This window comes from Aquila chrysaetos, chromosome 24 (genome assembly GCF_900496995.4).
Source record: "Aquila chrysaetos chrysaetos chromosome 24, bAquChr1.4, whole genome shotgun sequence".
Taxonomy (NCBI): Eukaryota; Metazoa; Chordata; class Aves; order Accipitriformes; family Accipitridae; genus Aquila; species Aquila chrysaetos.
Window position 1 is genome coordinate 16,678,818 of NC_044027.1, and position 15,778 is coordinate 16,694,595.

Consider the following 15,778-nt stretch of genomic DNA (forward strand, 5'->3'; position numbering starts at 1 on the left):
CCTGCACTGACATCCTGTGATCAGGTACCTGCTTCATGCCTACCGTTAACGGTGATTGCATGGGCAGCGCCACTAAAATTATAGGTCCATTAATTAATTTCTAAATGGTGGTGGAATTCCCCAGGGAGCACGTACAGTATGAGGACTCTATTAATTCATCTTGATTAACATTATCACAATGAATACCAAATGAATTCATAACGATCAGCCAATTATTTAAAAGTGTGACAGATGGGATCTTCGTAACTCTAGAAGTGCACTCAGGCGGTGCTAGCTGATCTTCTGATGCCGGCACTGCGTGAGGACAGCTATGGAGAAGGGCAGAAATCCGGTGCATTGGCAGTCGGTAGATGTTTGGAGTATAATCCCCATGTAGGGAAAGCTGGAATACTCCCCTGGTCCCCAAATAAAGCTCTCTCGTGTTATAAACCTAAAAATTCACAGTGTCTTATAGCAGGTTTGGAGATGTCCTAGTGTTGTCCTAGACCTGAAAGTGAGAAGTTGGATCTCGCTGAGCTTTGGTTTCGAGCAGCTCTTGAGTTTCACATGTGACATCCAGCTGATTTGTCAAAAAAAGGTCTCCTTCCCATTGCATCCATCCCAGCTCACTGCTGCTGCCCATCCACTTTGCCGGCCAGGAGCCTTGTCCTTGTCCTTACACCAGTCCCGCTGCCTCCCCATCACCTCTGTTTTGGGCTAAATCCTGCGTTGCTAATTCCTTTCGCCTAAATACTCACTTACAACATAGCTGGCTTTTTATCCTCTAGTGTAAACTGTTGCATCTTTTAAGTAACAGAGCCAGGGTAATGGGCCTCATTTCCCTAAAAAATATCTTGCTCTGGAGACCTAATTTATAGCTACATAAAGGCACAGCAGATTCCTGCTGGGGAAGTATCTCTCCTGTAGCCCAAAGGTATTTGTATGTCATGGAAGTACAGTAAAACCCTCTAAACTAAGTACTATAGCTCTGGTGAGAGAATAACTGTTAAAGGCATCCTGCGTGGTGGTGAGCAGTGCTGCGACCTGCAGAGTGATGCTGGGAAGAAGAGGGCTGAAGGCCACGTTCATACCCCAAAACCTGTGCCAGAAGGGTAAAAGGGAAGGGTCTCTTACATAGCTAAGACGTTGGCTTCAAGGAGTAAAATCAGCGGGACCTCTTGGGCAGCTGGCGGAGCTCTGGAAGGGTTGGATCCCGACACATGGCAGGTCTCCAGGTGAGCGTGCCAAGAGCAGAGCCGGAGGGATGGACCTTGACCGTGTGTCAGGGCAGGCGAAGCAGAGGCGAGGGGGGGGGTGGCCGCGGGGTGCTGCTGGAAGGAGGGGGGATTGCTTCAGGGCTACAAGGCTTGACCTAAAGGGGGGAAAGCCTGCAGAAGCGGAAGATTCCTTCTGGTGCGTGCATCTCTTCTTGCTGCTCCCTGTTAAAAACATTTAGGATAGATCCTGACGCCGTGTTCACGGTGAATGAGCCTCATGGGCTCTGAGGTATTGCAGCTACAATAAATAAGCAACTGGGAACATTTTTCCCCTATGAATTACTGCCAGCTGCGTGAGGCTTTGGTTTTTGTACTGTGTCTCCCACTAAATACCGGATAGTCAACAAAATTAAGATTACCATCAGGGATCTTGACTAATGCAGGGATTATTATTGTGGGGGTGGCTGTTTGCATCCAGAAGCATAACTCTCTCTGCTTGATCTGTTACTCATTAGGGTCCAAGGTGTCTGTGTATCAGCAGCCTTATATTTTAAAGGGAAAAAGTGGAAACTGCCTTTGAGTTAGGGAGGTAGAGGTCTTCTGAAGAGGTGGGAGTAAACACTGAGGGTCTTGGGATAAAGGCGTCTTGCGTGCGCTCCCATTAGTTGGGGTTAGCTTCGGAGGTGAAGGGGGTCATCGGAGACTACAGACTCCACGGCCTCGCGTCGCAGCGCGTCGCTATCTCGTGTGACGAAGTCCCGGCCCCACCACCGCTGGCAGCGCCGCCGGATCGCACAGCAAGCAGGAAATACCAGCGAGGAGCCCTTTCTCATGCTCCCGCCGGCCGCCCTTGGACGGCTCACAGGGAGCAGACGTTGGGAACCGGCGCAGCCTGGCCCCGCTCCGTCTCCTGCCTCTCCTTCCCCCAGCGCTGCCTCCGGACACGAGCGGCTCCTGGCGTGAGCCGGGCTGTCTCCGTAGGACCCGCTGGGCTGCCCAGTTTGTTAACGGGGCTGCCACTTGCCGAGCTGAAGCCGGCAGCCCGAGCGTGCTGTGGAACACTGAACGGCGGCGTCTGATGCCGACTAGGTAAAATAGATGTTGATGCGTCTCTGTCAGGAAGCTCGTAGCCCATCTGGAGACCAGAAAGCTGTCCTCCCCCAGTGGCTGCGGCTCGGGCTGCATAACCGACCCCCAGATCGTTCCTAAATCCAGGCGCAGATGCCGTAACGGCGGTGACCTGGGTATGGCGTTGCTGCAGCTTGCCTCCGTCAGCGGCCGTGACATGATCCAGAGTCATGCTCTGAGGATCCAGGACATCTTCTGTCTGGCTGCACGTCTGATCTCTAACTTCAAGATTTCATTAAACTTCACAGCCTGAGATAATTCTTCCTCTTCCCCTGTGTTTGTGGGTTGGTTTTCCCCCACTTGCTTGCACTGCGGTCGAGCTGAGGGATTTAACCTGGGAGGGGTTTGACTTGCAGCATCGCAGGGAACGACTCTAGTCTGCAGCTCGGAGACATCTGCATGTCTTCGAGGAGCTGCTCAGATACATCACTTAGTCCAGAGGGACCGAAGTTTCCCCCTGTTTTAACCCAGAGTGGCTTGGAGCTCAGCCCCTGCACTAACACAGCCATCATTGAGCTGTGCCTGATCCCCCTGCCATGGCTGTGCATCCTCCCGGCACCCCCGGGAGCTGGAGCCGTCCTGGCTCCCAGAGCATCTCTCGGGACCGACAGGAGCAAGAGGAGTCTGGGGAGAAAGAGAAGGAATTCAGGTCTCCAACCCGCTGTCCAAGCGAATGTAAAAAGCAGGCGAGTGGCCATACCCTAGTGAAGGGGCAGAGTTCAAGAGCACAGTTATTTTTAGTAATAATTTTGGAATGGAAAATGTCTTTCAGCTTAATGAGCTAGTTTCTTATATCCTTTTAAAGTGCTGCTCTTTAAACCAGCTGGTTAAAAGATGCTGGGTTTGTTGTTTGTTTTTAGGGATGCTCTTAGGTTGAGAAAAAGGGTTTGGTGTATGATTTTCTCTCATTGCTTTAGCAATGTTGCTGTTTGCTTATACTTTGGAGTGTCCGGCTTTTGAGAGTGAAGTGAGCTAGCGATTTTTGGCATTGTTTTCCGGAGCCGTTCCCCGTGTGGACTGACTGCATGCAAAGTTTTCAATCCACTCTTTAACACTCCGAAGTTACGTTTTTTTATCACCACAGTGGTATTTTGCCTATCTTAAAAAAATGCAGTATTCAGGTGAAAATGTTGGAGAAAACACTACCATTTATTTCTTGTATCTCGGTTTTTGAGGTTGTTTACAGTAGTAGCAAGCTGCATCTTTGAAAAAAAAGGAGGCACACAAAAACAAAGCAGAAGAAACACTGTCTGAATTAGTTTCCTCAGCTATCATGGCGTTCTTGATATAAACAGGTATAAGCACTTCAAGATGCTGATGATACACAGCTAAGACGTAGCTTCATAAAAAGGCAGCAGAGCCTAATAAATTCCACTGCTCGTGAAACCGAAATCCCCAATAAGCCTCCACCCAGCACTTCATAAATAAAGCAGCCACCCACTTGTAGGCTCGGAGAAGACTGAGCAGGTTTGGGTCTTGGAGGCCACCAGAGCCTCCGGGCTCTCCAGGAGGAGCGTGGTGTGCCCTGGCGATGCAAGGCCATGTTCCCAAAATGCATCCAGGTTGGAGCAGCCTGGAAAGCATCATCATCCCTGTTTGCTTTGTGGATCCCTGCATCTGCCGGGGAATGGCAAGGAACAAAAGGGACAAAGGTGCAAGAGGATCAGAGCGTGCCAAGAAGAACGGGAGAGCCAAGGCCAAGAAGTACATCTTCTGTTCGCGCACGGCTTTCGCACTGCCCGAGAACTGGGCTGAGCATCGGTGCCTGCTCCCCGTGGTGCCGGGTTCCCCGTGCCCAGGGACTCCAGACGCTGGATCTGTTCCCCAGAGAAAACCCCATTCGGTCCATTTTTGGTGGGAGTGAATTATTCTTCCCCTTCCTCCCCCATGAAAAGAAACAAACCCCAGCCAGTCATCCACGCTATTATTCCTGGAAGGATGGATTTTCATCTCAGAAACAAGCTCTCATCTGTATTAACGCTGGGTAAGTGGTAATTAGGAGCTGCCGTAGCCTCCACGTCTCTCCCAGCAAACAAACAAGCCCGCGATGCTCCTACCCACGGGGGCTCTCAGAAACGCCTCTGCCTCGCTGGAAAATCCTGTCGCCTTTGTGCCTCTTCCTCCCCTCGTTAACATTCCCCCGCCACAAAAGCGGGGTGCCCGCTGAGTGTGGCAGTGCCCGTAGCGGGTGGCCGTGCCGCAGCGTGGGGGACCCGGCCGCGAGCGCCCGCATTGCATCTATGACCAGGCTTTGAAAACAAAGCATGCACTTGACATCTTTCTTTTTCTTAAATCTAATTAGTCTGCAGATCACAGCATCAGGTTTCTCCCCGCGAGCCCAAGGCTTAAAAAGGAAAGAACTTTTGCTGGAGGATTGGGATTCTGGGGTGTTCGCACTGCTCAAAGAGCAGGGACTTAGTGACGTTCATCACGAGGCTTGCGATGAAGTGGCAGGAGCTGGGGATGCTGCAGTGATTTCTCAGCAGCGTCCTCCAAGTGTTCCCCAGAGCCTCAGCGAGCAGCTCAGTCTTCTCCAGCAGCTGGAGAGTTCATTACTCAACTGCAGCCACCCACACTGGTTGGTTTGGGCACCGGAGCGAGGTTGGTTGCTCACTGCAATGGACTCCAACCTGCTTATTTAGCCATCAGATGCTGCACCACGAGCAAAGGCAAGGCGTCCAGTGTTGATGTGCACACCAGCAGAGGATGGATCTGGCACTTTTGCCTATCAGCCCTTGCACCCGGGCAGCCGAGGTTCCTCTGCAATCCACGGGACGAGACATTTTGGTTCTTAGAGAGAGGTCACTGAGAAGTAGTCTTGACACATGGGGCTCCGTATCTTGCTGTACCATGGCCTGGGGAAGTGCAGATGGGCTTGAGAAGCTTGATATGAAAAATGACAGCAACCGGCCTTAGGCAAGTACAGGCCAAATCAAGCAGAATAACATGAGAGCCTCTTCATCAGGTGCCATGGCAAACACAGGCTTCTGTCCTTGGCTCGGCTGAGACATAGCTGGAGGAGGTGGGGCTGCCTCTCAGAGCTCTTTGACTACAACATCTTTTTTTCTCCTCAAGTGGACTGCAAGGTTTAAATGCTTCCCTTATGTTAAGAAAATCAGACTAGAAAACCTCTCAACCATACGAGTCTCCTTGAAGAAAAATAAAAGCATTGGCACAGCCATCAACACAGAGGGGAGTGTGGGGAAGCTCCTCTCCGAAAACACAGCGTGGCAGACAGGGCCGGCGTAACGACAGCTTGGAGCTGCTTTTCCTCGCAGGAGAGTGCTTTTTGGGTTGCAGCAAGCAATATGCCTGGCTTGCCTCCTGCATTTAAGTTGAATAGACCCATACTGTTGATCAAATGCTGCGCTACCCTCATGACCAGAAAAATCGACATCGTTGGGCACAGCATGGTCCTAAGAGTGGATCTTGGCTAACACCTGCAGCCTGAGCGGTGGGGTGGAAGGAAAAGGACACGGGCTCCTCTCGATGGCTTCCCCGCATCCGTCTGAGACAAGCCCCGTAGTTTGTCCAGACGAGCCCGTCTGCTGAGGCAGTAATTGCGTGCGATGGGAGATGGGAAGGTCACGCTGGTGTTGCAGAGCCCTCGCCAGCCCTTCCCTCCTCCTGGTGAGCAGCAGCTCAGCCTGCAGCCGCGGGGATGTGTTCTCCAGCCCTTCACCTCATTATCGCCATCTTATTGCAGTAAGAGCAAGAGAGCCCAACTGAGGTTTGGAAAGGTCCTCGTAGGTCACACGGTCAAGTGCCTTGTTATCACAGGCACTCTGTAGTTTAATCGACTTCCCAAGGTCCTCTTAAACAGAAGCTGGATGTCTCCGGACCCACCCGGCTAAGCAGAAGGGCACAGTGCAGAGGAGGGCATCGATGATGAGCGAGAGAAGAGAGCTAGCAGTAGAACCGGCTCCCCTGAATTGCCACGCTGCGTACTGTCCTTGCTAATACTGCGAAGCATCACGTGTGAGACAGGAGGGAGAAGAATCTTGTGGCCTCTCTAGAGTTGAGAATATTTATTTTTTTCTTAAATATACATTGATTGTGTCACAAGGGAGAATTTGGGTTGGAGAAGCCAGTCACAGAACCCCTCTGTTTTTTTGTCTTTAGCCTGTGAGTTTACAACTTAAATGAAAAGAAGAGAAAAATCCAGCAGAAACAAGAACCAAATGATATGATCTTTGTTTCTAAATTTTACTGTGTTACAGGGATGGAGCACCATCCATCCCGGCGCACAAGACTTCTGGGAAGCCGAGAAGAACAAGGTATTCCCATTTCAATATTACCAGACAAGCTGCCATGCAGCTACCATGTTTGTATTTCTCTTTTTTAAAAGATAAATAAAAAACAAAGCCACAAAGAAACGTAGCTCCCAAACCAAATCCATTTGAAAAATGGATTTTTGTCATCTCCACCATGGTTTATTTGACTAATCCCCAGTGGGAGTGGGGAGTGGACTCCAGAGATAAGGTCCTAGGTTTTTTTAGTGAGGGGTCTCCTCACTACTTAAGATTTTCCTTCACACAAACATCCCATATTGCATGATTTTTAAAAAAAGCTGATATGCTTGAATACTTGCTCCTTCTTTCCTTTCCCCTACCCCACCTGCTCTTTTTTCCTGCATCTCAAGAAACACAGTCCCCGTTCTTTCCTGAAATGGCGATGCATCCTTCAGCATCTCTACTAAGAAGGAGCACCAGCCTGTCAGGTCCTCAGCAGGTCTGGGGAAATACTGACTGCAGTAAATTGCAGAGATCTACCCCCGGGCTTACGGCAGTGGAGATCAGAGACACAGAGGACTGCTACGAAGCTGCATGACTGGCAGCTCTTACACACTTTTGCCTGCTCGCAAAATTATATACCTTGGATGTCCTCTCAGTTCTGCTGAGCTTCTGAAGCACAGGCTGCAAGGACGGCTGCATCCGCAGGGAAGTCCAAGTCTTGGAACCCACAGAGTACAAGAGCCTTGAATGCCAAATGCAGATCCCTGCGCCTTTCGGGACAACGTGTTGGGCTTGCCACCTCTGGAGCTGTATGATGCTTCAGGGTGAATCTGAAACTAGGAAAGGGGAGACACTAGATTTGAAATCCGTTCGACCTCTGGATCCTGAAGAAGGACTTCGGGAGTGCCACACGTGGAAGAACAAGGTGACAGTAAGGTGACCATCGGAGGGGACTTCATGTGTGGACTGGCAACTGTACCCCAAGGCCAGGCACAGAGCTGTTGCAGGAGCAAACCTGTTGCTCACGTGAAGAACGAAGCTGTTCCCGCTTCATTCCCCGAGCTGCCCGTAGGGTGAGAAAACAGCATCCACCACTGAGTCAACATCTAGAGGAGCCGCTGCCTCGCAGGCATCCCCGAAAGCTACATCCAACAACCAGGGCTGGGCAGGCATCGTTTTCCAAGTGAGGAACAGGTCGGGTTCATAAACACCTGGTAACGCGGGTCCTGGGAGCAAGCAGCAACTGAACTTCACGTAGGACGGTCACCTCGTCCTGCAGCCTCGGTGAAGACCTGTGCGTGAAGCAGCTTCTCAGGGGGAAGGGAGGATAACGGCATCTCTGAGCTCAGCACTGGGAAACAGTCCCTGCTTTCCTGCAGCCCAGAGAGCCCGGGATAGGGGATGGATGGAGGTCATCCAAGCTGCAGCGGGGGGGGATCGCAAAGTGATGCTCGGCTTGTCCTGGCTTTGGAGAGGGCTGTCTGGTCTTGGAAACACGGGGGTAGCAAAGCAGGTAACACTCTTCCTGGCAAGGGCTTGGTTTATCTTTGGACCTGACATACTCGGTGAGAATACGCCATCTGCTCTGCCCGGTGTGTCATTGCTGCCGGCAGCCAGCTGGGCAGGGGCGAGCGTCAAGGGTTTTTCGTGGGGCTAAGCACGCTGGGATGAGTCAGCTTTCTGCTGACCAGCTCCGCAGCGAGCAGCGGCACCAACTTTCTGGTGTAGCAGCTCAAAGCACAGATCAATAGAAAGAACTAATATGTATAATCTCTTTCCGTCTGTCCCTTCCGTCTATCGTTTATATCAGCTAGATTCAGCCTAATCACTAGCAAATGCTGTCGTGATGACCTGTAAGATTCACTTTGCTATAACCCTTCAAATATATCTGATTCTTCACCCCCAAGAACGTGACTGTTGGTTTTGATGAGGTTGAGATTTGCAGATTTAAGGCTTTAAGTGGCCACTGTCTCCTCAAACCTCTGCAATGCTTTCCCACAAATCCCAAGTCACTGGTGGCTGAGCAAGAGGATGTGTTTTTTGGACTAACACCCCTTCCCGGCGGAGTGGCCCCAGAGGTGGAGGTGGTTGATCTCAGAGCAAGGAACCACGCTTTGTACCTTTATCCTTGAGACCTGCTGCGACTGTGCATCAGGCCTTTGGCATTTAAGTCATTTTATAAAATCCCATTTGTTGCGGGTTTGCCTTTCTCTTAGGCTTTTCTGTTATTTAGTAGGTGTTTTATCTCTTCTAATGTGCCCAAAGGAGTTTTGGTGCATCTGTGCTGTTGAAGAACGGTTGGCATTAAGCAAAAATTTCTAGCCTTTTGATGATTGAGAAAGCAGGAGTAGGGGTGGGGGGAGAAATTTAAGCAGGATTTTATGTTGGCCTGAAAAAGTGAACAGAAGAATCCGTGCCAGACAAGAGCCAGATGGACAAAAGCCACAACACAAATCTGAGCTCTGACAGCAGCAGCTTACCTGGCTCTGGCAGACTAAGGAGAAAAACGTTGCGTGGGCCTTGGGAGCCTCTGCAGCCCATAAACTTAAGAGCAGTTTGCAAAAAATAACCTCTTGCTTTTTGCATAACAGCTTTCACATGGAAGGAGTCTGAACACTGTTGACGTGCAGCAAACAGCAACGCTGCACTGGCGGCTGCTGCAGGAGGGGAGGGCGAGCAGTGGAAATCAGACCCAGGCCTTTGCATGCTGGGGTGGAGCTGGGTTAATGGGATCAGCATCCATATAGGACTCTTTTACCATGTGTCTTAATTTCCTGGGTTTTAAGAAATAAGTTTTATATTCTAGGTTTTTATTTTTGCACTTGGCATAGAGCTGGTCCCACTGATTGCCTAAAAAGCCTTACTGTGTTACAGACAGCTCTGATTTCCCTAGAACAATACCTGTGCCCCTGCTGCTTTCTCTTAACATCACATAACCAGCTTCAAATTCAGCAGAGAGGTGAAGTGTTAGGATAATTGTCAATAAATAGCAGGACTTTTACATTACTGAATGCCTCATTCAGTCCTTGACAAAGAGCTGGATAAGTTCAGGGAGTTGTCTCTCATGACCAGTGATGGAAACTCCTGTTGCTTGGGCTGTTCTCAACTAGACTGGGCTCAAACGTACTGTGGGAAACAACAGTGTCCGGAAAAGTGTGTGATCTAGGGTATGTAACATGATGATCGAGAAGGAGATAGTTACTGATGTAACTGTCTGCATAAAACTACTTTCCAGGTTTAGGGAAAGCGTGTGTGCCGGTTTCAAAGGGAGATCATCAATAATAATGTTATTAGCATCTAATAAGTGTTTTTCATCTATGTACTGCTCAGACATTAACTCATCAGCATGTGACATGCTTCTGGCTAGATTACTCCTACCACACAGGATTTGGGACAGGTCTCTCCTGTCTGTTTAGAAATTGCCCAGAGGCAAAGACAGGGTGGTGGTTTGCATAGAGCGCCTGCCGGCAGATCCCTGCTCCCAGCTCCTGTCCCACGGTAGCACCGTCCTGCGGCAGAGCCTCGCGGCAGCCGTCAGCATCACTGCCGGACCAGGGAACGAGATGCATGACATGACCTCTTCGGACATTCAGCACTAACAGGCTCAGAGGATGCTTGAACTCTGGACTTATGCTTTAAACTGACCGATTTCTGTTTTATTTAGGGTTCTCTTATGCTATCACTTCACCACCTTGTTTTCTTCCCCTGCGGCAGTACCCATCCATTTCCCTCTCCCGCAGTGACTCGCTGTGTAGCTTCCTTTGCTTTTCATCACGCATCTTTAACCTTTTTGCTTCCAGGACTTCTCCCTTTGCAGAAAAGGGAGTTTCCCAGCAGAGGCCAGGTCCGAGTGGGAACGTCCCTCGCGGTTCTCCCAGGGGAGCACACACGGAGCAGCTCTCCCAGGCCAGGGCTGCTCGGCAGCTTCCCCAAACCTCACCCCCCTTTGGACTATCCAAGCCCGAGACCCCGCTGACCACAACGGTGGAAAGGTCAGGTGGGAGAACAAGACATCAGATGTCTGTGTGATCCTACTGGTCTGAGGATGCTTTAGGTTTTCATGGTTAAGTAACGCCCGTAGCTCCGTGGAGCTTCGGGGTCCCAGCTCAGCCCGTGACACCGTGGCTGGGAGCCCTGGGCTGACACTGTCCCTTCTCTGTCCAATTCCAGCCGTCCAGGAGGAGAGGCAGCGGGGAAAGGACCGCAACGAGAACGAGGTGGAGTCGACAAGTAGCGCTAACGAGGACATGCCCGTGGAAAAGATCTTGGAAGCTGAACTCGCAGTGGAGCCAAAGACAGAGACGTACATTGAAGCAAATATGGGCTTGACGCCGAGCTCGGTAAGGTGCCTCTCCCCATGGCTCCATCCCCGGCACACGGGGCAGAAGGGATGGTTTGTGGGGCATCAGGATTGACCTAGCACAAATACAGCAGCGAGCCTAGGACAGAGAGGGGGTTAGCTTACGGGAAAAGAGATAGAGCTCAGAAATGCAACTTCTTAGCTCTGCTGTAGACACCATGTGTGAGCTTAGATGAAAGCGTGAGGACAGCAAACCCCTCTGCCCCTGCGCAACCACCAGCATTAGTACTTTTCTGTCTCACAGCCATAGAGAAGGAACAGATACTGTAAGGCGTAATTAGAAGGGCTCACAGAGAAGATTTTATTTTAGTTAATGGCCCTTAGTGCTAAAAGGCAGGGAGACCCTTCATGCTCTGAAGAGCTCAGAGTCCAATCAAGCCAATAAACAGAGCTGTGTGGCCAAAGTGCAAAGAAATAAGAGGTGTAAAATTAGGGTGTGACTTTTCAGATGCAGAATTATACAGCTGCTTGGCTCTAAGAAGAGAAAGTCTGGAGAAGTTTACTTTCAAGTTCCTTTCCCATTTAGAAGCTTGTATTATAACTGGGCCTGCTTGAAGCATCTGTACTCTAACAGGGCCTTGTGTAAACATGAGACAGCTGACAGGGAAATAGGAATAGAGAAGCTGTGATGAGGGAAACTGTCTTGGTCCCTTTCCTAGCAGATTCCCTTATCAGCAGGTTATAGCCTTGCTTAGAGAAAGCCTCCCTGCAAAGCAGCTACCTCCAAATGTGAGACCCAACCTATCCTCCGAAATTCTGTTTCTAGGATAGACCCTATGCAAAGCCCACATAAAGAGCCCTATTGCAGAGAAAGTACTTGCTGCCCAGCCTAGGCAGCATTTAGGATGCAGTCCCCATTCCTCATTCCCGTGAAAGCAGTGGGAATAGGGAAATGCATCTAAAAGGTAGGACTGCCATTCAGGCAACTAATATAGCAGTAGGGGCAGGAGTGGGGCTAATTGCCCCCACCCTGGGTGCACCGGCAGAGCCCTGGGATACTGAGGAACTGGGAAGACTCAAAGCAAAGAGATAGAGAGGAAAAAAAAATTGCCGTGCACCATTGCGTGTGCGCTTTTGGGGCTGGGGTCAGCTGCACGTGTTTAATTTCTCATTTGCCTTACGGCGATGCCTTCTGGCAGGCACACACCATCCCATGGCATCGCTCTGTTAGCAGGAGGGGGCACTGCCGCTGCAAGGGGTCATCAGGGCTGCGGAGGGTATAAATTGCCCCAAAACCCTGCTAGCTATCACTTGCTGCTGGGAAGGGGAGAGGCTGGAGTAGGGGGGCATCTCCTGGCTACCAGCAGTCCTTCGGGGGGGCACAGAGGTAAAGCTGGGGCTCTGCGAGCGTGCAGGCTGGCTAACCTGGGAGAGCAGGATCATCCGCTGAAATATCCCTCTGCATTTCCTATTGCTCTGTGCTAGGTGTCTGTGAGGTTGAGATGATGAAATGCAGCTATTTCTAGCAAGTGGAAGGACTCTGCAGTATTTATTTTCTGCTACAATAATACTTTATCTCTTTCTGTGAGGCTTGGAGGATTGAGCCAGGAATACCTTATCTGGCAGGGCTTGACAGGAGATCTCAGAGTCAGGCCGCTCCTTGTAGGAATCTAAGTGCTGACTGCTTCTATGGGATGCTCTTTTTGGCCTTTACCTACAAGGACCCTTTACGGCTGGCTTGCTAGGTGAGGCTTTTCAGTGCGTAGGGCTTCCTGCTATGGACAGAGCAGACCCCTCAGTGAAGGAGATACAGGGCCATGGTGCTCGCCTGCGTTTGAGAGCCCAGTTGCAGCCTGCAGGCAGCGATGCCCTCCGACCAGAGCAGCCATGAAGCTTGCAATGGGTTTTTTTGGAGGAGGCAGCTCAGCCGTGGTTAGTGAGGGGCTCGGAGAGGCTCTGACGGCTATCAGAATTAAAAATACTTCAGGGGAGTTGTAGCCAGCGTTGTGCTGACTTGAAAACAAACCCCAGAGAGCGAGCTGAAATAAATGGCTTCGTCTGGCACTGCATCTCCTCAAGCCTCTTGTAGCAAATTGAAAGCTGGTTCCTGCATAATTCAACACGCATTACTGTGAACAAGGATGTGTGTTGCATCTAAATAGAAGCAGGAGGCTTGTTGAAATGCCCTATTATTGTCAAGCGGCTTCTGTCGATGAGGTGACATTTGTAGCAGGTTTAGCAGATGTATGAGATCAGCAGCTCGCAGTGACGAGGCCACCGGACGAGGCGAGGGAAGACGGAGGAGCTGCCCTCCTCCCACCCAGCCCTCCCCAGAGAGCCCATGTGATGGAAAGGCAGACAAATTCCATCCCTAATAGACACGAGGTAAAAACCAAGCTGTTTCCTATTAGCCTGGTGTGTTGGGTCCTTTTATTTGCACCCCTGCACCTTAGTCCATCTGCATTGAATGCTGCCAGCGAGCTGGAGAGCTCCAGGGCTTGCAAGGGTGTTTCCACTGGTCTGTGCCAGGCTGGGATGGAGGTGGCAGGGTGGTAGGAGTTAACACCCTTCTCTCCCAGATGCTCTCATGTCTGTGACCGTCGCCTTGTGCCATGGTGCCCGGGCTGCTCTGAGAGCAGAGATCCCAACTCGGGTTGAGGGAGGTCCCTCTGCTTTGCCAGGCTGGCTCTGGCACTGATTTTTTCCGCCTAGGACAGTGTGGGACCCAACGGTGGGGCTTCAGCACGGTCCTCGGAGCTCGTACAAGGGGAGGGCAGCAGGGGCTGCAGCCTGTGAGCTGTTCCAGCAGCCCTGGCATCTAAACACGTTGTTGCTGGTGGAAGTGTGCTGCTTCGAGTACGTGACCAGGGAGGGGACCCATGGCTCTGTCTTGACGCCTTGATTGACACCAGAGAGGATGGGGTAGATTCATGGTTTGAAGCCCATGATGGGGAAAGGGGAGTACAGTGGGGTGTGATCCTTGTGGGTGGCACGGACAGGATGGGGAAGGATGCTGAGCCAGGCAGAAAGGAGCTAAGACAGAGGGATGTGCCCCTGCAAGTCTGCTCTCCTGCCTTGGGTGGTAGGAGAGTGCCAAGGCCAGCGTTTCGATCACCATCACCAAAACACTCACTTGAAGTGACTGCACCAGTAGAGCCCCTGATAACAGCTCTTCAGACGCTGCAAATAGCTGCTAATTGCGACGGTTGTCTGGCTGCTGACCGTGGCAAAGGGGATAAACCCTTTGGGAGGTTCCCACAAGCCGTAAAGGAGCATGGCTGCAGGATTCCTCCACACTGTGTGTCCCAGGAAGCCCCCAGACCCCATGTGAACCCCATCCCTCGGGAGCTGGGGACCGGCCATACGCCCTCGGCAGGTACCCGTCCCCAGACAGTACGACGGGGCGCAAGGATGGGTTTGCCTCTGCCCCGTGTCCCCGGCAGCTGTGAAGCTGGGCTCCGGCAGTGTAAGCACCACCTCGGATGGGCTCCTGGCCACTGAAAGGCAAAGCCTGTAACTGAGAGGTGTTATCCCCATTAGCTCTTAATTGGCCTTTGAGCCGCTGGTTTCAAGTCACCATTTTCTGGAAGATGCCTCCAAGCTCCGGTTTTCCAGAAGGATCAGGTGCCTGCGTGTCCTTTCATTCTGTCACACTCCGGCACCGTGCCCTTGCTATTTACTGCAGGAGGGGATTTGCTTACCATGCACGGGGAGGGTTTCTAGCACCGCTTTGCAGATCCCCTCCTGGATACAGGCAGGGTCCTTTCGGCCTCCAGGGATGATACTTTTAGCCGCCTCTCAAGCTACGGTGATTAAGTTCTGCCGGGAAGCACCGTGGTGGTTCCAGGAACTGCCATCCGAGGTGTAATTAAAGGCTGGGCTCCTCGCTGGGGCTTTGTACGAAGCACTGAAGGCTGGGTACAGCTTGTGCTGCCTGCAGCGCAGCGGTGATACAGCCTGGGCTGGGAGACCCAGAGCCTGGCTCGCTGCATCAGAGCGAGTCCTAGAGATGGTGACAACCTTCCCAGAAGCAATCCCTGATAAAAAGCTTTGGCAAAACCGTCTTAACTTTCCCACAATACCCCTTTCACGGGGCTGTGCAGGTATTTGTTGCTTCATGGGTCAGGTTCTGCTGGAGCGTGGGGTCTCCCGTAGGTCGTGTCCCCCTCCGGGGCATGCAGGGCTCCATCCCCATCCCGCCCCACGGATGCCGGGATGCCTGAGTTTTCCACCCGACTGCTCCAGCTTGCTGACCAAACTCAGATGATTTGCGGCTGGTGATGTTCGTATAGCCTGGGCCACGGGTGTCCCTTCTTACCCTTCCTGCAAACACCTCTGAGTGCTGATGTTCCCTGTGTTTCCAGTGTAACACTTAACCCTGCAAAGCTCCTCCTCACACCCAGTTTAGGGTTTTCCTGTTGTCCAAAGGAAATCCCGTCTTATCTCCCTCTCCCGGCGAAAAGCCCAGTCCCTGCTCACGTCTCCTTCCTGAGGAAAGAGCCCCAGCTCCCTCGGAGCGAGACTCCCCTGCCCTTGTGCCCCTCGGGGAGCCGCTGGAGATGGGCAGAGCAAGGAGGGAAAATCTCCGTAACGATGCTCCCCACTCCTCAGCTGCGCTGCTGAACGTGAGCCCATTCCCATCCATCTCTGCACGCAACAGGTGAAAATACTTCGAAGGCGGGTGCCCCTGAGCTTGCCAGATGCTGGTTATTTTAAGCCTGGAGAATGGGAGACATTGGCCACCGAGGCACAGAGTTTGTGTTTGCTGCCAGGGGACGGCGGAGGGGACTGGGCAGGGGTCCGGGACACGGCTCTGGGGGGGTGGAGTGAGACTTAGCAGCGTGGTCCTCGTCTGCCCAGCCTGGGAGAAGGGTTTGCCATAGCACAGTCAGCTCGTGGTGAGGAATGGCCTTGTCCTG

At 51.8% G+C, this 15,778-nt stretch overlaps 1 protein-coding gene across 3 annotated transcripts in view; it reads left to right on the forward strand.

The window, feature by feature from the left end:
• Positions 1-15,778, forward strand: part of RXRA (retinoid X receptor alpha) — a 120,565-nt gene that overhangs the window by 86,851 nt on the left and 17,936 nt on the right. For all 3 annotated transcript variants that reach the window (XM_030000000.2, XM_041119783.1, XM_030000001.2), the window contains exon 5: positions 10,730-10,899. In XM_030000000.2, coding sequence (XP_029855860.1) covers positions 10,730-10,899 — 170 coding nt within the window. The remainder of the gene's footprint in view (positions 1-10,729; positions 10,900-15,778) is intronic.